This window comes from Nycticebus coucang, chromosome 15, assembly GCF_027406575.1.
Source record: "Nycticebus coucang isolate mNycCou1 chromosome 15, mNycCou1.pri, whole genome shotgun sequence".
NCBI classification, from domain to species: Eukaryota; Metazoa; Chordata; class Mammalia; order Primates; family Lorisidae; genus Nycticebus; species Nycticebus coucang.
In genome coordinates this window covers 86896894-86921439 of record NC_069794.1, presented here as the reverse complement: position 1 = coordinate 86921439, position 24546 = coordinate 86896894, and the positions used below count along the sequence as shown (strand labels likewise).

At 36.3% G+C, this 24546-nt stretch overlaps 1 protein-coding gene across 3 annotated transcripts in view; it reads right to left on the bottom strand.

The window, feature by feature from the left end:
• NBEA (neurobeachin) overlaps positions 1–24546 on the bottom strand; it is a 754735-nt gene that overhangs the window by 104509 nt on the left and 625680 nt on the right. For all 3 annotated transcript variants that reach the window (XM_053563534.1, XM_053563535.1, XM_053563536.1), the window contains 2 exons: positions 22602–22717; positions 12728–12840 (listed from right to left, as the gene is read on the bottom strand). In XM_053563534.1, coding sequence (XP_053419509.1) covers positions 12728–12840; positions 22602–22717 — 229 coding nt within the window. The remainder of the gene's footprint in view (positions 1–12727; positions 12841–22601; positions 22718–24546) is intronic.

Sequence of the window (24546 nt, the reverse complement as noted above, 5' to 3'; positions counted from 1 at the left end):
AATTTCTATGACATGCAACCAAAAGTTATAAGTACACTCACAACTGTTAAAATGTCAAACAAAATTATTTTTTTAACTAAAATGTTAGCATCGTCCAGGTTGTAGGAAAACGTGATATGTCATAATAATGTTGGTATGAATATAAATCAGTATATATTTCTTGTGGGGCAAAATGGTAGCATTTTTTTCAAAAATACACATATTTTTGATCCAATAATTCCTCTTTAAGGAATATATAATATGGAAAGAATCAGATATAAGGATTTTCTTAAATCAAAAGCTGGAAGCGGTCTAAATGTCCAATGACTAGTTAAATAAATGATGATATACCTATATGCTAATATAAATGGCTGATTTCAAAAGATTCCAAGATAAACTCAGTCAATCAATATTGAGTGCCTACTGTGTCAGAAATGACTCTAGACCTTAGAGTAAGATTAACAAGGTCTGTTCCTTTAACATGTTATCCAGGCCCCCCAGACCCTTCACGCTAGCTGTTTCTCTGCCTTAAACTCTCTTCCCCATGAATCTCGTATGACTGGTTCCTTCTCATTCATGCTCAGGGCACTTCTCCAGCGATGTCTTCATTCTGACTCAATCACTGTTATCCTATTATTCCGTTTCAACTGTCAGTACAGCACTTACAACTGATAATTTATAGGATCACAATGATTGGGTCAGAGTGAAGACATCGCTGAAGAGGAGCCCCTGAGCGTGAATGAGAAGGAACCAGTCATATGACATTCACGGGCTAAGAGAGTTTACGGCAGAGAAAAAGCTAGTGTGAAGGATCTGGTTGCCTGGATGACAAGTTAAAGGAACAGAAAGAAAGATAGTGTGCCTAGAGCAGAGTCATCAAGAAGAAGAGTTTATGAGATGAGGCGAGAAAATAGGCAGGGGACAGTCACAGGGCTTTTTAGACCAGAGTATGGGCAGTAGAAAGTGGATGAATGGTTTTAAGTGGGATAGAAATAAAATCTGTTAGGCTTGAGAAAGTTAACTCCAAAGATTTGATGGAGAATGGATTAGAGGTAATATTAAATTATCATTAGTAGCAGTAGGATTACGAAAAGCAGAAACAGTATGATATAGCATTATCAAAGTTCCTCTAAAAATCCTATAATATATGTAATATATATTTTTTAAATATTCAGCAAAACAGTTTTAAGACTGCACATGCAACTTGAACAACAGTTGCCTTTGGGGAGTGGGAATGATGGAGACTTTTAGTCTTCCCTTTACACTCCTTTTTTTATTGTTTTATCAAGAATTTGGTTATCTCATGCAAAAAATTTTAGATGGATTTTTCCTTTATATGGTACATAAATATCTTTCAAATGTGAACATTTTAATTTTGATAAATTTTAATCAATTATAGTAACTTTGTATTTTGACAGATAAGCTGTGTTGACCAAATATTTCCAAATACAAATTTCTAGTATTACTCTTAATCAAGATGTATCAATGCCTTACTAGATAAAACGTGAGGAACAAAAAGACAAATCCAAAAGGTGAGATATTCTCTAGGATAACTGGCATAGTCTATAATGAGTCAATATCCTCAATAAAGGGGCTGGCTGAGAGCTACTGTTGCCTAAAAGATGCATAAGACAGAAGAATCAGATGGATTGTGTGGTCACTGATTGAATCCTGGCTTGCACAAAACAATTTTTAAAGACTCATGGGAGGTAACTGGAAAATCCTGATTATAGGCATATTGTTAGATAAAATCAGGGATTGTGGGTGGTGCCTGTGGCTCAATAAGTAGAATGCTGGCCCCATATACCAGAGGTGACAGGTTCAAACACAGCCGTGGCCAAAAACTGCAAAAAAAAAAAAAAAAAAAATCAGGGATTGTAAGTTTTGTTAGATGTGAAAATGGTATTCTGGTTACATGAGAAAGTGTTATTTTTCACACTGAAATATTTAGGGGTAAATCATGACATGTTTAATTTACCTTAAAATACTTCAGCAAAACAAAAGAATGCTCAAATGTTAATAATCATAACATTTAAGTATTGGTTAAATGGGCATTAATTGAGTATTTTTCTTTATGCTTGAAAATTTTAATAATAAAAAGTCAAAATCAATTAAATGTAACACAAAACCAAAGCAAAACCATTCAAATCAAACTCAGTCTTTTCTGTGGTACTTACGTTTGGGTTATTCTAATAGATAAGAAATGCTTCAATGATTAATTTCAAAACTTGTTCTCTAAAATGTGTGAAAATTGTGTTCCCTTAAGTGGACTAAATTTCCCATTTACAATTTTATAGATACTGTTAATTTGCTTACCACAGCCTTTCCTCATCACATGAACTTCAGCTTATCACTAGACAATTTCCAAATAAATTGTTAAGGGACAGAACCTGAAGTAATGAAGCACTAATAAAAGGAAGTGTTAGGACCTCTATTTTGGCAGCTATAATTGAGTGTATTTCGCTTTTTTACTTTTGCATAGGGCGGAATTATGTATTATGAAGAAAGATAATCTTTGATCCAAATTTGTATTTTCATTAGCAATTTCTACTAGCACATTCACAGAGATGTTGGCCCAGTGCAGGACTGACAGCTTTGGAGGTATCCGATGGCTCACTCGCTTTCTTTTTCTTTCTGGTAGCATGTAAAAAGTGGGCATTTAGGAAAGGTGGAGAGCATCTAGAAGATAAATTAATCATCAGGCCTATTTACTTATTTATGTTTGAGACAGGATCTTGCTCTGTCACCCAGGATGAAAGTGCAGTGGCACCATCATAGCTCAATGCAGCCTTGAACTCTAGGCTCAAGCAATCCTCCTGCGTTAGCCTCCTGAGTAACTGGGACTACAGGTGCAAGCCACCGTGCTCAGCTAGTAGTAAATGTGTGTGTGTGTGTGTGTGTGTATAGATCGGGGCCTTGCTATATTGCCCAGACTGGTCTTGAACACCTGGCTGGAATTATCAGAATAAGTCACAGCAGCCATCAGGCTTATTTTAAAATTTTTATTGGTTAATTTTTAAGACGGGGTCTCCTGTTGTGTTGCCCTAAGCTGGAGTGCAGTGGCATCATCTATAGCTCACTGAAACCTCAAACTCCTGGGTTCAGGAAATCCTCTAGCCTCAGTCACTACCAAGTGCGTGCCACCATGCCCAGCTAATTTTTTACTTTTTATAAAGGCAGGGACTCACTTTATTTCTTGTTCTCAAGCAATTCTCTTGCCTTGGCCTCCCAAAGTGCTGGGGGTAATCACCGTAAGCCAACAGGTTTTTCCTTATTTATTTATTTTGGGACTATCCTACCTACGTATAGTAGGAAACAACAGGGAACAAGCGAAAGAAGACGCGACCTGCATGACCAGTGCAGGTCATCACAGAGTTGTGAAGGTGAAACAAGAAACCCATGCTGAGCACACCCCCTGATGTACAGTAAGCAGGCCTAAGGTTGCCTGTTACCTATCGTTGGGGTTATCCCAGAATAATTCCTAAAAAAATTAGTTTAGAATATTTTAGTGAAAAGAAAACACTTTTACCTAAAAATGATGGCGTATCTTAAATCTTTATGTGTTGGTTCTAGAAGTTTTCCCAGTATTAAGTAGGAGGATAATGATGGGGCTACAAATTAATTTCAAGATCACTTCTACTTAATACTCTGTTTCAGCAGAAAGGAAAGGTTAAAGGAGACTGAATCTGGCCTACTTTGGCATGATAATGCCACACCTTTAGATACCGACGTGGCACGTGGCTGGTGAAGCAGAGTGCACAAAGCAGGCTTCCCTTCTGTAGGGAGTGCCAGGAGCATACGCTAGAAAATGATCCTGGGGTTTTCTGTTCCTTTTTTTAATAGCCTAAAATTTTCAAGGTAGCAAAGGCCCTAGCTAGTATTTTTTTCTCTTCTCTTTTTCTGAAATAACACGACAATTGGCTAAATGGGAAGGATTCAAAAGAGCATAGGCAAACAGAGCCCAGGACTGCTTTGGAAGTTCTGTGTAAATCCACAAAGCTCTATGTCACCCATTATGTGTGTCCAACAAGCAACAGTAGAGATATAAAAAACAAACACCTCATTTTTTCTGATTACCAAAGTGTCTGTGAATCAACTTTTTCTTTGTCTTTTCTTGATTCTTCTTTTCTTTTGATTAGAAAGAAAATAGCTCGATGGGTACCAGATAAATGAAAAATGACTATAAATTCTTAACAATATGAACTGTTTCTTATTGTCTTTGTGTCTCTAGTGCCTGGTACAAAGTAAGCTGGCAATAAATGCTTGTGGAATAAAAAAATAAGTGAATTAATAGAACTATAAATTCAAATAAATGATTATCCCATGAATTTAAAACAGTATATTACTTTAGTAGCAACCTGGATGGACTGGGAGAACACTTTCTTAAGATTCACAGGAATGGAAAAACAAGCATCATATGTGCTCAATACTAAACTGGGTTCTGCACCCGTATCACAGTGGTTACGGTGCCGGCCACCTGCACTAAGGCTGGCGGGTTCGAACCTAGCCCTGGCCAGCTAGACAACAATGACAACTGCAACCAAAAAATAGCCAGGTGTTATGGTGGGTGCCTGTGGTCCCAGCTACTTGGGAGGTTGAGGCAAGAGAATCGCTTAAGAAGTCCATGAGTTTGAGGTTGCTGTGAGCTGTGATGCCATGGCACACTACCCAGGGCAACAGCTTGAGACTCTGTCTCCAAAAAAAAAAGAAAGAAAGAAACTACTAGATTAACAACTGTGTGTTCACTTGAGAGAAAAACTCAGTTAAATTCAAGTAGGGGGTAGGGAACAAGGACCAGCAAGGTCCCACCCAAAGGGAACAATGCGTGGGCATATGGCACACTTCTCGGGTGAAGGACACAGCTGCAACTTGGACTTCACCTTACAAATGCAAACACTGTCACCTAGTCATGTGTGCCTTCATATTAACCTGAAATTAAAAAAAAACAAAACCCATGAATACTGCCAGTAAATACCTGACCTTAAATCAGTAATTCTTCAGCACTGCCATATAAACAAGCCTAACAAAAACAACTTTCTACATCCTGTGAGTGATAGGTTAGGGTGGCTTTCAACATATATTTAGACCAATATTTCAAATTTAGCAGTAGGTATTTTTGGTAGATGGTATACAATTAAATTTATACATTTGTTCTTTTATCTTTTAGTAAGTTTTATATCATCATAGTCAGCTACTAATACACTTAGTAGCTTTGCCCATACTTTATATTTTGTTGTTAAAAATTAAGCATTAGATAGATTATACTAAAGCACATGAAACTAATTTCATTTTAGATATTGTTAAGCTGTGGTGAAAAGGAAAGATGAAATAATCGCAGAAACTTGTTCTGGATGGCTGAGTTGTGCATTCCCTACATTAATGGCGTAAACTCTTTCCTGCGTGGTGTACAGACACTCTGCAGCATTGGGGGTGGATGGCTAGCAGTGTTCACACTTCAGTGCACTCTGCTGCATTATCACATTTCAAAGCCTCAAGGCATTATCACTTCCTTTCTTTAAGTGGCATAATAATTTGGGAAAATGGTTATGCTTATCATCATCTGTCAGTCAAACAACTCCTGTGTTAACAAAATATATTTTTTCCACTTGATGAATGGGTGTGTGTGTAATATCTTATGCTCATGTCAATATTAGTAGGACTTGGTTTTGTGATGAAACTATTTCACTTATCAGAGGGCATGACTGAGAAATAGGAAAATTCTGTTTACACTTTAATGAGTAGAGACTGTACTTCAAGTCAAAGGCATTAACCAGCTATAATTTAAGAGTCAAGTTCATATGAGTAAACAGTATATGTAATAGTATATGTAAATAAGGAAAGCACTAACAAAGATGATGTTTTAAGAGAAATTTCACCACAAGGTCACATCTTCATAAGAAGTATCTGTATAAATTAGGGGCAGCAAATCTCTATGCTCACTGTTGCTTAGTATTGAAAAGATAGGTCAATGACAGATAGTTTCATTTGTTCTCCCTCCTATCAAACAATAAACACAGCCTATAGCCTGTACATATAACAAATAAAACTTGAGCCTGTGGTGTCTAACTAAATGAGAAATATAATAAATCTTACTAATAAGGAAATTTCTTGCTCTTATAACACTTCAGCTATTCAGTTAAGTGGACCAAAGAAAGAATAGGGATATTGTAAACAGAAAATACCGTAGTCTCAATAAATATGCATCTAAAGTTTCCATAAACATTTAATGTCAGTGTTTCAACATTTACAGCTTTGATAATCTTGTAATCTAAACAGATGATAAAGCTATTTATTGCATGAAAAATATTTTATTAGGCTCGGTGCTCACAGCTCAGTGGTTAGAGCGCTAGCCACATACACTGGGGCTGGCAGGTTCAAACCCGGCCCACGCCAGCTAAACAACAATGACAACTACAACAAAAAAAATAGATGGGCACTGTGGCAGGCACCTGTAGTCCCAGCTACTTGGGAGGCTGAGGCAAGAGAATCACTTAAGCCCAAGGGTTTGAGGTTGCTGTGAGCTGTGTGACACCATAGTACTCTATTGAGGTCGACATTGTAAGACTCTGTCTCAGAAAAAAAAAAGGATTAAAAAAAGGAAAAATAAAAGAAAAATATTTTATTAAATGGTATTACTTTTCATTTACCATAATATTCACTTTATTGACTATAATAAAACGTAAATCAGTCGAATAAAATCATCTTTCACTAGATTTTTTTCAATTACACCAAAGACAGTGAACGCTCAACTGATAGAAATTTGTCGCTACCACTCACTGAACGCCACAGTGTGTCAGGCATTACAACACTAGGTGCCTTAACTACTTTCCACAAATAAAGAAGAGAAAATAGAAGTTCAGAGAGCTTAGAAAGCACCCTAAGTTTGTACAACATTAGACAGAAAGACATTTGAGCTAAGAATATTTCCACATTCCAGTTATGACCTCTAAATTTTTCTCTGACTCCCAATTTTTTTTTTGTAGAGACAGAGTCTCACTTTATGGCCCTCGGCAGAGTGCCATGGCATCACACAGCTCACAGCAACCTCCAACTCCTGGGCCTAAGCGACTCTCCTGCCTCAGCCTCCCGAGCAGCTGGGACTACAGGCGCCCGCCACAACGCCCGGCTATTTTTTTGATGCAGTGTGGCCGGGGCTGGGTTTGAACCCGCCACCCTCGGTATATGGGGCCGGTGCCCTACTCACTGAGCCACAGGCGCCGCCCTCTGACTCTCAATTTTAATACTGACACAAATAAAGGAAAACAGAAAAGGTTTGCTAATTCGAGGATTAACCTTTCCTAGCATCCAGTAAAGAGAACAGAAACAACTCCAAGGGTCCAATTTCCTACGTAAATGAGGACTGCCTGCTATGGAACTAACTGTAGCGGGGACTTAGGCGCTACCCAGAACGCCATCTCCACGGCGTGCTCAGAGCCTCAGGGAAAGTACAGCCACGTAGAGACATTACTTTTATTTACTTTGTTTCTCATTTGTTGTTCTAATCTGTGCAATGCTATAAAAACAGTAAAATAATTTTTTCAACATGACTTTGTTATTTATTAGACGACGCTTAACAATGAAATGGAAAACCATTGTCTTGTCAATACTCTCAGAAGGTTTGGGGGAAGTATTTAAGAAGTAGATGTAATTGGTGAATTATGGACCCGATCAGATATGTATCGAAGATACATCAGCTAGTATACCAAGATGTTTAAAATACCCCTCTCCTTTGCCTCTTTTACAAAGCTACCCATGTTTACTCATGAGATAGCTCCTTCCTTTGCCCTGAGGATTTAGTCCAGGCTTTGTGAGACTTCAAACTTACAAAATTTTACATTCTATTTAAGAAAATGAATATAAAATTAGGGGGACTGGATGCAAGATGTCCCTGAAAATCAAGAGTCATGAAAGCTTAAGCTTTGTTACTTTTATGGCAAATTTATCTCTGACCTCAGTTAACGTCCATATATAATAATTGTATAGAACTAATAAGTGTTATGCTACCTTTTGTTTTTTTCTCCTCATGAACAATGAACATTCCTTGAAAGTTAACACTATTCTATAAAGTTCTCTTAGTACCTTGCAAAGCTCCTTTTATGCAGTAGCTATGTGTGTATAAATCTGTAATTTATCTGCTATTCTCTTCATTATGAAACCATAAAGAAACTCTCAGATACATTGTATTTGGTAGTTTATAATTGTTTACTGACCACCAACTAGCCCCCTTTTCTTTGAGAACAGGAGTCCTAATTTATTCTTTTGGATCATTCCACCATTCTTAGATAGGTGTCCTGTATGATCCTGGCTCTCTCTCTAGTTCTAGGCATGGAAAATGATTGTCAGGTCCCATCTCCAATATCACTCTTAAGGGGGATCTCATCCCTCTTAAGCAGGGCTGATGGATCATAAGACATTTTCTGTGATTTCTGACAGAAAAGAGATTTTTGTCTTCCATGGGAGCTACCTGGTAAGCTTCTCTCTTTTCCTTTGGCGATATAATATGAAGTGTGGGAGTGCTGCTCCCCTTTTGTTGCCACAGGGCACTGGAGAGCTCGCAGCTACGAGAGGCTATCCAGTGGGAGGTGAGTATGAGGCCCACGTACGAGAGGCTATCCAGTGGGAGGTGAGTATGAGGCCCACATCCGAGAGGCTATCCAGTGGGAGGTGAGTATGAGGCCCACGTACGAGAGGCTATCCAGTGGGACGTGAGTATGAGGCCCACGTACGAGAGGCTATCCAGTGGGAGGTGAGTATGAGGCCCACGTACGAGAGGCTATCCAGTGGGAGGTGAGTATGAGGCCCACGTACGAGAGGCTATCCAGTGGGAGGTGAGTATGAGGCCCACATCCGAGAGGCTATCCAGTGGGAGGTGAGTATGAGGCCCACGTACGAGAGGCTATCCAGTGGGAGGTGAGTATGAGGCCCACGTACGAGAGGCTATCCAGTGGGAGGTGAGTATGAGGCCCACGTACGAGAGGCTATCCAGTGGGACGTGAGTATGAGGCCCACGTACGAGAGGCTATCCAGTGGGAGGTGAGTATGAGGCCCACGTACGAGAGGCTATCCAGTGGGACGTGAGTATGAGGCCCACGTACGAGAGGCTATCCAGTGGGAGGTGAGTATGAGGCCCACGTACGAGAGGCTATCCAGTGGGAGGTGAGTATGAGGCCCACATCCGAGAGGCTATCCAGTGGGAGGTGAGTATGAGGCCCACGTACGAGAGGCTATCCAGTGGGACGTGAGTATGAGGCCCACGTACGAGAGGTTATCCAGTGAGAGGTGAGTATGAGGCCCACGTACGAGAGGCTATCCAGTGGGACGTGAGTATGAGGCCCACGTACGAGAGGCTATCCAGTGGGAGGTGAGTATGAGGCCCACGTACGAGAGGCTATCCAGTGAGAGGTGAGTATGAGGCCCACAGCAACTAAAGGCAGAACAGAGCAATGGAAAGAACAAGTTTCCTTGGTGCTATCATCTGAACTACTGAGCAAATGTTGCTAAAAACAAAACCTTCCTCTGAATTTTTCAGTTATAGAACCAATAACGTTGAAATATTGTACAAGCTAATTTGAGCTGGGTTTTCTGAAACTTTCATTCGACAGTTTCCTAATTGATAACAACACAGAATTTCATGAAGCCAGTGCAATGTGGTGGTATAAACAAAGAAGAGAAATATTTAACTTTTGTAGGATTGTATATTTCATAGCTTCTTAATGTTTTACACAGTAAAGAATACAAAAATTATTTGGGGTACTACATCTTTACTGACACAAATTCTGGAATTATTCATTGCTAGGAATTATTACTTGGATCAGGACTCCCAATCTTTGTTTAGAAACAGCTACTTCTATAGCTAATGATCTCTTGGAATATTATTGCTTAATATTATTATTCAAGTATTTCAATTTTTCCTTGAACTTCAAAAATGTAACAAAGTCTCCATTAAAACTATCTTCTGCAGTACTGCTTATAAGAGTTTCACACACTACGTAATGGACATCTCTCCAATGCAATAATAATCTGCTATGGTTTTTTCTTCCAATTACATTGTTAGACTTCAAATGTCATTTTCCCATTAGGCGTAAAATAAGATATATTTTCATACATTAAAATATTGTTTGTTAATGATTTTTATACAGGATAGTCTTAGGTTTCTAGCCCATTTGTAAGAAGTTCCTATTAAGAAATTCAATGAAGCATGGGAACAATGCGTGAGTAATTTATTAACATATCAAGAGGCTTTAATTTGCTAACATTTTCCTACCATGCTAGTGTGACGGAATATAAAGAACAAATTGCTAAAGCATGGGATAGAGTAGAATTGGAAGAAAAAGCTATCTATCTTTTCAGAGCTTATGGGTTCAGCTGCGTACAGCACGAGGGACTCCATGCTTGCAAAAGTACAGCTGGTATTCACTTTGCCTAATTTACTTAGGCTCCATCTTTTACCTCTGCTATTTATTTAGCACTATTTAAAATTAGAAGAACACATGTGAGGCACAGAAGGAAAAGCTCTGTCAGAGGAAGTACATGATCAGCTTAAAAACCTTGAAGAATGTTTACATCTTCCAGGGACCTTAGAAACAGTGACTTCCTCATTTAATTTATCTCATTTTTCCTACATGGATAAACTAAAAATCTGTGATTACCAGCAAATATTTACCAGATGCCCTCCATAATCAATATTAATCATAGTGGGTGCCACATTTTCTTTTTTAAAAAATTTTTATAAAATCTGATTTATGAATTTTTTTTATAGTGACTGCTTTTTCTGTCCTAAGAAACCTTTGCCTAAGTCATAATCACAGAGTGCCACATTTTCTTTGGCTGAGTTAGTGTTTTAAGAATATTTGAATCCCAACACCTCAGCGTAGCTGAGGATGCATCTCCAGTTTGGTACAGTCCTTGCTGTAAATGCTGGTCTCATAAATGCAGGCCTCACACATCTCTGTCAGCTATGTGAGCTTTTATTTGCAAGCATATTAGAATTCAATTGCTATTTTCTTTCCTTTATTTTATTTTATTTTTTTACCAGCTGTATAACTCTCACTAAGATAATGGCTAAATGATCTCTTAGGTTCCTTTAGAGCAGTGGTCCACAGGAACTGTATTAAGGGTTGTAGCACTAGGAAGGTTGAGAACCACTGCTTTAGAGTCTATAACTAAAGTTAGCAATGAGCTACAACTAAGATTAATTTTATTTATGTGAGACAGAGTCTAGCTCTGTTGCCTTAGGCTCCTGAGTAGCTGGGACTACAGGCATGTGCCACCATACCTGGCTTACAACTAGATTTGATAAGGAAGTTACATAAAAGAAAAGAACCAGAGAGTGAATGACGCATAAGAATATGGAAAATTTAGTAAGTAGGCTTTACAAACAGGCTAGTGAATATTCCATGTGTAACAAGAGTAGCTAATATTCACCAGGTGCTTCTATGTGCCAAGTCCTAGGTTACATTCTATAAATAGGCTTGTCGTTTGATCCTTCCAACTGTATGAGATGGGAAATATTATTCCCATATTACAAATGGGCTCAGAGAAACTGGCTTAGGTCACACAGGCAGTTAAGTAGTGCAATATAGAACTTCGACTTGGGTGAGTCAAGCTTTCAAAGGCAAAAACAGAAGCAGAAGGCATGCCGAGTTAAAAACCATCTGTGGGATTAATTTTAAATTGGTTTCAGTGACGTTTCCCTAATTTGCAGGGTTTACACTACCCTTGGCTAGGAGCCCCTGGAGCTTACCTTCCCTAAACCAAATGTATACACGGACACCTTTTAGCCCTCTGTGGACTGCTAAACCAGAGAATCACATTTGATAGAAAAGATGGATCAATTCAAAGTGAGTAAGCTGAAGCTTTACTATGGCTAAAGGATGTAACTTCAGGGCGGGGCTCCCACGTAAGCTTAGGCTTTAGAGAGCAGCTTTTAAAATTTAGTTCCTAGTTCTCTACTGAATTTCAAACTTAAGTTTTCTCTGGACAAATGAAGTGAACTAATCAAAAATCTGTTTTTTTATTTATTATTCCTATTATGTATCATTTTCTTGCCAATTTTAGGGCCCTATCTTTTCTCTAAACAAACCATTGACAAATTAGATGGATTTTCTTCTCAGCATTCTGCTTCCCTACAGGGTATATATATTTTCTGATCAAGATAATAGGCATTTTTTCAGTGTTGTTTAGTAAAAAAAGAAAACAAAAGATAATATGCCTTACACCTAAGAATACATCACAGACACAATTTGCCATCACAGTTTGTAGTAATTTCATCGTTTTTTGACTTGAGATACCTAAGCAACCTCTCCCTACATCTGTTCTTTGTCACCGACCTATTTCATTTTGCCTACACTAGTACTAATTTATCTTCTTGTAGTTAGTTTCTGTGCTAAGAATCGATGAGATTAAACCCTGGCTACAAAAGGACAAGACAAGCAAGTTTTCTCTTACAAACATTAATTGGATATATAGCAGAACCCCTGTAAGGTGACCATCCAAAGAACTGTAACAAAGTGGTCAACACACAGAGGTGGTCACCATAAGGTGGTCACCATAAGGTCACCATAAGTGGTCAACACACAGCCTCCTGTATGATGTGTACACGTGGTGCATGTCTGGTCTGAAAACCAGGTCAGCTCCAGGGGGTGGTCAACTGTGTGTATGTGGTTCTACACACATACACATTCTGACAGAAATGCTTTTAGACTACAGCCTTATGAAGAAAACTGACTTCTATGCATTGCAAAGTTACCTTTGATAGATCCCTGAAGTTTCCTGGAAGAGTCAGGTCCAATTCTTCTGATTCATAGTTTGTTAGTACCCATGGAAACACGGGATATTGATTCAGATCATTATATGTCCGTCCTAGTAAAGAAAAATGGAAATGAAATTTATATACACTAATCTCTTATGAAGCAGTTTCTGTTCTTAGAAGGTAATTATTGAATTCCTGAAGAAAAGTAACTCTTGTTTATTGAACCATATCTTTGTTTAATCAAAAGTGCTCTGATAACAATGTGTTTCAAATGAATTCACACAATAGTTTCTTTAAAAGTAACTAGAATGATAAATAAGACTGGGATAGAGACTGCTGGCTGGTTGCTGTAAATGATGGTTTTCTTCCTTGGCTGGGTGACACTTCTTAGCCTCCCTTACACGCAGCTATGGCCTGGGACTTAGTTCTAATCAGAACATGAGTAGAGGCACTTTGAGGCGTGGTGCTCAGAAACTTCCCACACGTATATTCCATGCTCAGTTTCTCTTCTGCTGGTGGAGAGAATATCATAACCCTGGAAGTGGAGCCTTTTTAGCCAGAGCCCCCAAAAGTGATCACGGAGGAAGTCACCCTCCTGATGCGTACACTTGCGGCTTGTGTGATGATATTCTGTTATAATGAATATATACCTGGAAATTATATTCCTAGTGAACAGAATATGACATTAAACTATATCAAGAATCAATGCAGGGAATTTGCAAGCAAACTCAAGTACTCTGAAGCCAGCATAAGAAGTACATAGGCAGATATCAGATATATTTTTCCATTCTTTTATTTCGCTTGTTATTTTGGAGACAGGGTCTTGTCTTACTCTGTCACCTAGGCTGGAGTGCAGTGTGCTATTGTAGCATCCTGCAACCTCATCTTCCTGGGCTCAAGCAATCCTCCTCCCTCAGCTCCTCAAGTAGCTGGGATTTAACAGGTATGTGGCATCAGGCCTGGACAATTTACTGTTATTACTATTATTTGTAGAGCTAGGATTTTGTTATGTTACCTAGGCTCGTCTTGAGCTACTAGCCCTAGGCCATCTTCCTACCTTGGCCTCCTAAAGTGCTGAGATTACACACGTGAGCCATCATGCCCAACCTCTACTCTTTTAAGTTCATTCATTTTCTTTTTATACTGTTGTTTTACTTTAGTGGAGACCTGGTGGACTTTAGGTTGTGTTTGTCTGTTTGTCTTTGGTAGAATGACTTCAACATTGCAGGTAAGGATATTGAGACACAATGGGAGTGTGGAAAGCGTAGAGGAACACAGCACTGGTTCCTTCTCATAACCTGGTACTGAAATAACATGTGAGCAGATGAAATCGACAGAATCACGGTTAAAGAAACAGGGTCCAAAGGAAACTTTCACTGGACAAGATTACTTTTGGTAAAAAAAAAATATTATGATCATGGACAACTTTCTAAATTTTCATCCAATTTTACACAAAATAGCTATTGCACTGGTATTTAGAAGTCTGCCTTCCCTGTCTGTAAACTCACAAATGGAGGGGCTGGCTTGTTTTTTTTAATCTATGTATGTTGGGACATACAAATACAAGTATTTCCACATACAGTCTTGCACATGGACAGTCAATGTGTATTTTTAATTTCAATTAAAAACATACAATGTATTTAAAGTCCCATGGAAAAAAACAAATGTTTGTTGATGGAATTAATATGCATATGAAAAATGGAAGATGAGCCAAATTTTAAAAGATGAACAAACATAAGTAAAGAATGAAACCTGCACAACATTCTCTGTAGATGAGATTTACACAAAGAAAGGGATGCGCACGAGGGAGAGGAGAAAGGCCTTGTGAATGTGAACATTACCCTGTGAAAATGCCCACAGCTGGGCAGCTCAGACAATCAATGAACTTGCTTTGTGCTAGTGAGTCTATCATGAAGGATACTACTGATGAGAATAAACAACAATTTAGGGACTTTAACAAAGTCTCTTGTACATAAAAACAGTCTGTCAAAGCAGTAATATTATTGTAAAATACCATCTATAAAATTCTAAACTTTAAAATTTATTATTGATTGGTAGTTCATATAAATGCTAATAAGGGACACCTGATCTCTTTCAGTACTTTAAAAAATACATGTACAGAAAGAGAGTATAGATTGGCCTGGCAGAGCTATTTCTGGAATCCTAAGTGGGTCCATGGCAAGTTAGTGTTCTGTCATATTCTGGGGAACTGTTCTACTTTAAAATTCTGTATATTTTAATGAAAAGCAGGTCTTCCAGTGTGTGTGTCTTTTTATAGAATAATGCTCATGCCACAGATACATGTGTATGTAAAACATATATTACTTATATAAATTAATTGATAGATGAAAGTTAAGTACTACAATTGTTAAAAAGTATCTGATGAAGTTTTATAACTTGTATGCTAAGGAAAAACTGTCAAAAGAAAAATAAAAAGCCAGTTTACATTAACTCAGTATTTAAATGTACTGTATAACTGAAAACTGAATAAAGAATAGAAACTATGTTTGAAGACTTTAGGCTTTTAATAGAAATGATTTTCTAATAAAGGAAAATATATAGTGTTATTTTTGGAAAAATACAAAGAAAAAAGTATCATTTTAAAACTTTTACACAAATACACACAAAATGATGGATGTTGACAGTCACAGCTCATGGCTATTTATCTGTCTACATTTTTCGTAATTCACTTTTAAAAATCTTTGTGGAGTTCTTTGAAAATAAATGCTAAGAAAAATACAGTAATTTTTTAAATACTAGAACTTTACAGTGCCATTTTAATTTTAATATAATAAACTTTAAATAAATATAATGACTTTAAAACCTGCTTTTAATAAATGTTTCCACATGAAAGCCTTACAACATGGACAGCCAATATATATTTTTAATTTGAAATAAAAACATATAATGTCGCATAAAAAAATTATTACTTTGAGATTTTGAATTTGTAAGTTTTAAGCATTAAACAGCATTATTTATTTAATTATTTTACTGAACACCTTTGTGAAATGAAAAATAATGCTGTCCATCAAATTAGCCAAAAAGCATGATGATTCCAAAGTAATACTTGTTCGGCTCTGGCATGTCTGGTATTTACTAATTGTTTTGTTTTTCCTTTAGGATAGCTGAAGTTTAGTAAATACACTTATGCTTAACTGGTCAGGTTCTTGGCTTCTCCAGCAGTGGTAGGTACAGAATATACAGATATATATTTTTTCTAACTATGCTTATAAGGATTTATCTTAGAAGATGAATATTAAATATTGCAAGCCTATGACACTAAGCCGCTCCAACAATCAAAGTGAAGCACAGTAAATGAGATCTCAGAAACACTGGATATGTTGCTTCATTTAAAAAAAAAAAACAAACTTTTTAATTAAACCATCCAATTTAATGTTTTTATATGGCACTTTAGTTTTGAAGGTAAAGTGATCTAGAGACAGCTGACAAAGAAATTATAACTGCAATTCCTTGGTGAAAATGTTAATGACAGCAAAATATTGTTTAATTAGATGATTGCAGCATCTGGATTAACACTCTCTAAGAGCGATGTTCCTGTGCTTGTCTGCCTCTTCACACTTTACAGACATTTTGTCATCTCTAGGTCATTAGGAAAGAATTTTTAATGATTTTTCTAGAAGGAAGCAGTTCAAGTTACATCTAATTAGATGACAATAATAAGCCCAACACATGCAGTAGCTAAATATATACATAATTAACCAGGGAGGGCTTGTTCATCACAGAGCAAAAAAGTGGAAAATGCTAAACAGTAGAAAAAAGGTTGGGGTTCGGGAAGTTGTGCTGAATTCATTAGCTGATCATATGAAAAACAACTCAGAATACTTTAAAAAATTCTCAAGTGAAACACAGGATCATTTACACAAAGCTATGTTAGTAATCACTCTACTATTTTTTTAAATGTAAAAATGCCAGATTTTAACATCTTTTTCACACTATTATCTAGTAAGCCATAAAATGAGGCATAGCTTGTATCTTTCAGAACCCAATGAACAGAAATCAGGTCTGCTGTGGGAATCAGAGGTTGGAACCTCTGATTAGTGTTTAATAGAACTTTAAGCATCATTAAAATTCTTTTACATAATCTTCTAAAACTCTTATGTTCTTTGAAAATTAACAACTCTCAAATGTTTCAAAAATAAATAAATTATACCACAGTTCCAGTTGGACTCGCAAGCAGTTTTAAAAAGCCTCCAAGAAATATCTAACTGAATGGAAAAAGCAGAAGGTCAGCTTGTATGTGAGCAGGTTCCCAGTGATACACCCTGTACAGATTAGGAAAAACAGACCAATTACCAGAGTGTCAACTGGGATTCTCTTGGTGAGGCGTATGAGTGCTTTAATTTGTTAAATTACACATTTCCTTATTCCCAGTTTTCTATGATGGATATTTATTAAAAGTATAAGTAAAAAGAATATAAACACATTTATGGGCAAAACTTTAGGTAACTATCTTTCAAGAACAATGTTTTCTGAAGATTTACATCCTTTTTGTACTTTGGAAAGTGTCTTCATAAAACTTATACACATACAATAAAATGTGTGTTTATGTTTAATTGTGGATATGTCGTATTTATACACATACACATATAACAAGAGGGTCTAAACTAAGAGGTCTATATAATGCCTTGGTGCTAGGACACTGCAGCCTTAGTTAATAAATTAAGGCTGCCAACTGGAGATGACTGTGAACGGCATGTAAGTGTCTTAGCTGAGTGAGGGCTCGGGAGCCACACTACTCAGGTTTGAGTCCTGACTTGGTCACTCATTAGCTCACTGACTTGAGCACATTACTTAACTTCTCTGTAATCATTTTCTGATCTAGGAAATGGGAATAAGAACAGAACCTAACTCATGGGGCTATAGTGAGGATTAAATAAGTAAATACACATAAAGCATTTGGAACAATGTTTGGCATATTGTACATCACAATGTACAATAATAAACATTATTATTTACTATTTTTCTCAATATTAATATTAAAGAAATGTTTCAAATACAAATAATGAAACCAAATGCAGAAGTGATAAAAATACTATTATTTACTTTTTTCTGAGTCTTGATGTCAATAATAATTAAGGAAATGTTTAAAAAAATCATAAAAAAGAAAAAAATCATGTTAACACATATGCTAACCATTTCTAAGCTTTGATTTACCTAAGAAATTATAATTTTTCAAAATCTTCTCTAAAAATTATAAATCCTTTATTTTTTGTTTTTCACATAAGATCTTGCTCTGTAACCTGGCTGGAGTGCAGTGGGGTCATCACAGCTCACTGCAACTTCAAACTCCTGGGCTCTGCCTCAGCCTCATGAATAACTGGGACTACAGGCAACTGCCACCGTGGTCAGTTAATTTTTTTTTCTATTTTTAGTAGAGACAGGGTCTCCCTCTCACTTAGGCTGGTCTTGAACTCCCAACCTCAAGTAATCCTCCCACTTTGGTCTCCCAAGAGTGTTAGGATTACAGGCGTGAGTTACAACATTTGGATGAAATGATAAATCTTAAATTTCAATCAATTCACTTAAGTACTTAATGAACAATAACTATATCCCTAAAACTGTTATGAAATAATAGGATTAGAGGAACCGACGTCAGAAAAGTGATATCAGCATGACTTAACCTCTCTTTACAGTGTCCTTTATTCTAGGATCCTCAGAACTTTTAAAGGTGTTAGCATTCTAATAATAAGAAAAAGTGAATTGATACACAGTATTCTCCATAAATCAGAAAAAACGGGTGATTCTAATTGCTGCCCTAACAATTATTCAATTATTCATTACTGCAGCTTCTCCATGAAACCATCAGCCACATCCTCAATGCTGGTGCTCAGTGTGAACAGGCACGCCTACTTAAAATTTTAGGATGATGGCAGGGGAAGAATTAATAGGAATAAATCCAGGGAGATATACTCATACCTTTTTTCCAGTTGTCTTATATTATAATAATGATATTCATAACTTTTTTCAATTGTCATTCCACTTATAAAGGTTCATTTTGCCTGGCTAATCATCTGTATCTGACAAAATCCTTGAGAGTTAATTTAAATCCTATCTTTTCTAAAAATTGTTCCTTGTGTAGGCTGTATTATACTAATCTCTCACTTATCTAAACTTTCATTATACGAACTGAATGCTTTCTTATATGCTCTAAATGTTTTTCTATGCAAATCTTGTTCTGACAATCAGACCTTAACTGGCTAGAACAATGGTGCTCTAACTTTTTATATCAGAACCACCCAGAGAGCTTGTTGAAAAAGGTTGCTGGTCCCCAATACTGGAGTTTCTGATTCAGTAGGGTTGAGGAGGCGTTTGATAATTTGCACTAGGTAATGCTAAAGCTGCTGGTCTGGGGACCACGCTCTGAAAACCACTGAAGTAGAGTAAACCTCGGTCACCAAGTTTTTGTGTAATGATAATGCACAAAGTGGCTTTTGTTTCTCTCTCTTTTTGCCGTATCTGCTGGCACTGCTCTCATCCAAATCATCATCCCACGTTTTCCTTCTGCTTGGAATGCCCTCTGCCTGGTTTCTACTGAAGTCTCATTCATATTTCAATTCCTATTTTAAATGTCACCTGTAAGCTTTTCTTGATCTCTAGGTTATAAGTAGTAACTTCTAGATTTGTGACCCCTGAAGCCTTCATATACGCTCCCTTTATAAAACAACTTTTCACTGGAATTGTTGGTGTAAGTGTCTATTCTCCTGACTATACTATGATCTCGTCAAAGGCAGAGACCATATTTTATTTGCTTCCATAGTCTCAGTACAAAACAGGGGATATGGAACGTAGTAAATACTCGGTGACTATTTACTGAAAGAATGAACTAATTGACTTTGTATCTAGATGTTTGTGACACTTCCTTCACAGCGCTCTCTAATGTGAAGCTATCAACTTTGATTCATGTTATTCATAATTTCAGTTTAATTTTCCGAATGTTCTCTATTATATTCCCTTCAACTCCAGAACTATACTCCTAAAACGCTCTTCATAATCTGGCTGTTACCTGTAGCTCTGATATCACTGTCACTGTGCTCCAGTCAGGACATGCTCCTCAGGTTCAGGGGACACCATACATGTTTAACTGGCAGAAATCTGTACTTTCCGCTCTTTCTTTCTCCCCCAACACATCTTTACATTCCTCCCCTCTGTTCAGCTTTTGCAGCATTCACTACTTACGGCAGTTGTTCAGCACTTAATGTCAGTTGTCGTAAATGCTCTTATTTATGTGTATTTCATTTATTCATCCATATTGTAAGTGCTGTAAGCTTCTAATCCTTATGTTGTTCTTCTTTTTATCCCATTGTCTATGATAGTCAGGACTTTAATGTTTAGTTATAATTGTAAAGGAAGTACCCAATAAATTCTCAAAAAGAGTCAGTGGCTATACAATCATTGTGATATCAAATAAAACAAGCCAGAATGATTCAAAAAAGGATAAGAAGATACTTTTTAATTCTGGGTATGGTCTGCAATGGCCTGGGTCAGAAACCTAAAGACTGACCCAATCACAAAAAAGCACATTGGTCTCCATACTGATCAGGTGCAACTTTTAGAAGAGATTACAATGCTATCTAGATTTAAATAGAGCAATCTTTCCAGAGTTGGACAGAGAAAGACATTCAGAAAGCAACAGGCATGGTGGTTAAAGGTGGTATGGACCATGTGGTGGGAAATTTATCTGACATGAGTAAAATGCAGTGAGAAGGAATGGGGGTGAGAAAAAGCCCTTTAAAATAATGAACTAGAAAATCTTCCATCCAAAGGACGGCGAGAATCCCATTCTAGAATAGCAGAACCATTTGATACGAACGTTTGCTAGAGCAGAAACTGAATTGGAAGCGAGATACGTCACCCGGCCCTGCAGTTTTACGTATCATAGCTCCAAATAGCTAGCACAGCCAAGGTAAAAATCATGAGCCCATCTGATGGGCTCTTGAGTCTTGAGAGGTCTCTTGATAGCAAATAACCACAACAAAACCTAACATAGGTCACATGGAAAACATACTGCAGAAGAATGTAAAGAAAACATTATCCTGAAAAGGCAGGTGAAGATCCATGAACTGAAAATATATACTTTAGGAACAAGAATATGATTTTTAATAGTTGGAAATTTTTCTTAATATTCAAAAAAACAAGGACACCAAAAAGTAAGACGTTATTAATAATCTGGCTTTTGGCTAGTAAATTATATTTACAAAGATAAACAATGAATGAGGAGTAAAACTGAGTTAAAGTTTTTATTGTATATAGGAGTGATTTTAAAATGTTGATTCATTTCAAAAATAAGAGAAATACAGTTTAGGAGGATTTTAAAAAATTTAGATGTATCTCTAGGAGAATTAATATCAAGATGTCTACATTCTAAATCTCTACAGAGGTGAGCAAAAATGTATGGCCAAAGAACAACAAAACAATATGAAAAGCAATAAATAAATAAATAAACAAATAAGCAAAATAAAAAATTTATAGAACAAAATAAGACCAAACATACTAGTCATTACAGTCAATGTAAATATATTAAGCATTGCTATTAAAAGATGAAAAGTCCAACGTAGGGTTAAAACTTGACATTTATGTTTCAAGACACGAAGTTGGCAGATCTGGGATTCAAACCCTTTGCTTTTAGTGCTGTAGCTTATGCTCTGTCTGTACCTCATGCTGTTTACCTAAATGTGTTAATGAAACTTAGTTCTTTACATTTCAGACATTTAAGTTCAATCTATCTATTATATGTAAATAATATGCTAATTAAACAATATAACACTTTTCTTCTATTTTGCGGAAATAAATATTTCCTCAAGATATATGTGTTTGCTGCATATGTGAATAAATGAATATATGCATGCATGTGAATGCATTAAGTGATTAAAATGCAAAAACATTTCAACTGTTCAAATAACTTTACCCCTTGGTTGACAAATCAAATTCTCTTGCCTATTTAATACATAGCTATATCATCCATATTTAATATGAATCTATTGTACATGTATCTATATTCATACTTACGTATGATAGTTTTAAAAAGAATATCATATAGTTATCTTCTTAAAGCAATGAGTCTCAAGAACGCTGCTCTAAATTCATGTTGTGACATTTATTCATAGTAAAACAATGATCATAGGCAAACATTTATTTACGTAGTTATTCATCTGATTGCAAAATGTTTTTGTAGAGCCTGATTTACAGAAGTAAACTCTTTGTAACTCAACATGGATATGGGATTTTGGAGCTTCACTTAAGAAAAAAGAACGAAGTACTTAAATCTATAGACTTGTTTAACCGCTGACAACCACTGATTTAGTAGAAAGACAAAGCTGTTACCTCCTTTTGATTTACAAGCATAGTACTGCCGAGGCTGATGGCAATTACTCATCATTTAGAAAATGGAATCCGATTTTTTATTTTTATTTGACTATTTTAAGAACAAAAAAAAAAGCATACTGTAACCTAATCATGCCATAATCCAGGTGACATCTGTACTAGGCAGAATCCTGTTGTTATTCTCCTGTCTAGCTGCTATTGCTGAGAATGACAAAGTAGTGAAATTACATTTTCCCATTATTATTTCCAGACACTCTCTGGCAATGGTTTGTTGACTCTAATAAACCTTCAGACAAAGCTGTCAGCAAAGGAAATGGCAGAAGGAGAGCAAGGAAAAACCTCTTCAACAATAAATGCATCTAAAGCCTGGGTATTAGCTTGTACAGATTATGATGAAATTAAATGTTTCAAAATTAAGTCTAATGCTGCATTTAAATTCCAAAAAGAAAAATGTATTGTATCAAGTTATATTACCAATGAATTTGATAAATATAAATATATTATGCAATGAAATAATAAGGCATCTTACCTGCTATAGTATTAAGAAACATCAAATACTCAAAGTTTGAAATTTCTCTTCTTTGCCAGCGCTGAGTCATATTGGAAGATTTATACAGCTGTCGAGGAGTGGCCAATGATATCCTCCTAGCAATTAAGCATACCATCACAAACACAGTCTCTTAATTTATAACGTAAAAAAAATCCAGTGTTAGCTAACATATTGGTTTGATGTCATTCAATTTAAAATACTTTCTGCTTTATCTTTCATAGATAGATTATAGAATACTCTCACTCTTTTTGGTTACATAAATTAGCATTCTTGAGAATTCTATTATAGAGAAGATACATTTAACGAGTCAGGATAAACCAATTTGAAAGCAACCCTATTTGTAAAAATATAGTTGCAAGTGGGTATTTCACAAATAAAAACAATAAAGGTAAAAATAAATCAAGGTGGTGTTTAAACAATACAGCAAATCTACTCCATGTTAAGTTAGGTAGGTGGTTGGTCAACTACCTGCTTGTGAGCATTTGACTTAATGGCCATCACTAAACATTTTATAGCTGCTTTCACTCATACACTGCAGACACACATGCTGCCTCTACTCACAGAATAAAGATCGTTCTAATGATAAAAAAACAAGGGAGAACTTTGAAAAAATGTTTGGTCTAGAAACAGAAGGGACATAGGAATTGCCAAAGAAAATAAATCAGGATAATTAGTATAAATTATGAATCTTTCCAGGTTCAATGTGTTTATCTAAAAATAATGAAAGCTAGTTGTATTTAGAAAAGAATTATAAAGCTAATGGGTTTCTATGACTGATAGAGGTCCTCAAACTTTTTCAATTCATGGCATCCTTAGTGTCTCTGTAATTTTGTCATGGTGCTCCTTGGAAAAAGAGAAATACCTAACAGTTCTGTTTATTAAGTAGTTAGGTCTGAACAACTCAATGAACACTTAACATCTTAACAGCTTAATAGCTATTTAAGAATATAATACTCATAAACTGAGAGAGTAATAACATTGGTGTCTCATTCTTCAATAACCATAATTAAGCACGGGATGCATGTCTGCTGGGCACTGCGTAGCTTCTCACATTCTGGAATCAGCCCCACACTACCACCTTCATTTCCCGCTGCACGCTGATTTTATTTTTCATGTGGCTCTTGTTTTTTAAACACAGAAACCACCAAACATCAGTTTCATACAGATATCACTGAAAAAAATGAAATGGTATTTAATGTTGAAACTTAGAACTAACTCAAGCTAATAGTTTGTGTGATGTCTGGCAAATGTTAGTGTTTTTCCTTATAAAATAGAAAAGGCCCTATGGCAACCTCTGGGAATCCTCTGTGATTATCTTGGGGCGCCTCAGTGCTCAGTTTAGGAACTACAGACTTAACATTATTTCTGTCACTCATGGATTATTATTACATATTTCTATTAATGTGGAATCTAAACAGACATTGTCTTACACACAGCAGTCGCTAAAATTTTTGTTAGTTGGACAAGGGGAGAAAAGGAGGAAGGATGGGATGGATCCATGTTACCTCAGATTCAAATCTTAATTAAGATTTTTAGAAATATTTGTATATAATTCAATATTTAAAATATTAGCTTAATAAGTTATGGCAACCTGTATGTATCATTGGATATATATATATATATATATGTATCATCTTTGAAGAACTTTCTTAGTTACATCTGGGTGAGATAACAGACAACTGACTCCTAAAGAACCATCTGAGTCTAACGATTCAGTTAACTGCAGTGGCACATGGTGTATACCATTTATACTTTAATTGTAAAATTAGTAAACTGTAAAATTAATTTTCACATAGCTACATAAAGGGCTTTCAGAGTTTGATCCTTAATGGCACCAATATCACAATTTTCTCAAGTATGCTTTATGTTACACAACTATTTTATGCTATGAACTTTTATGCTATGAACTGTTTCTGAGTTTATG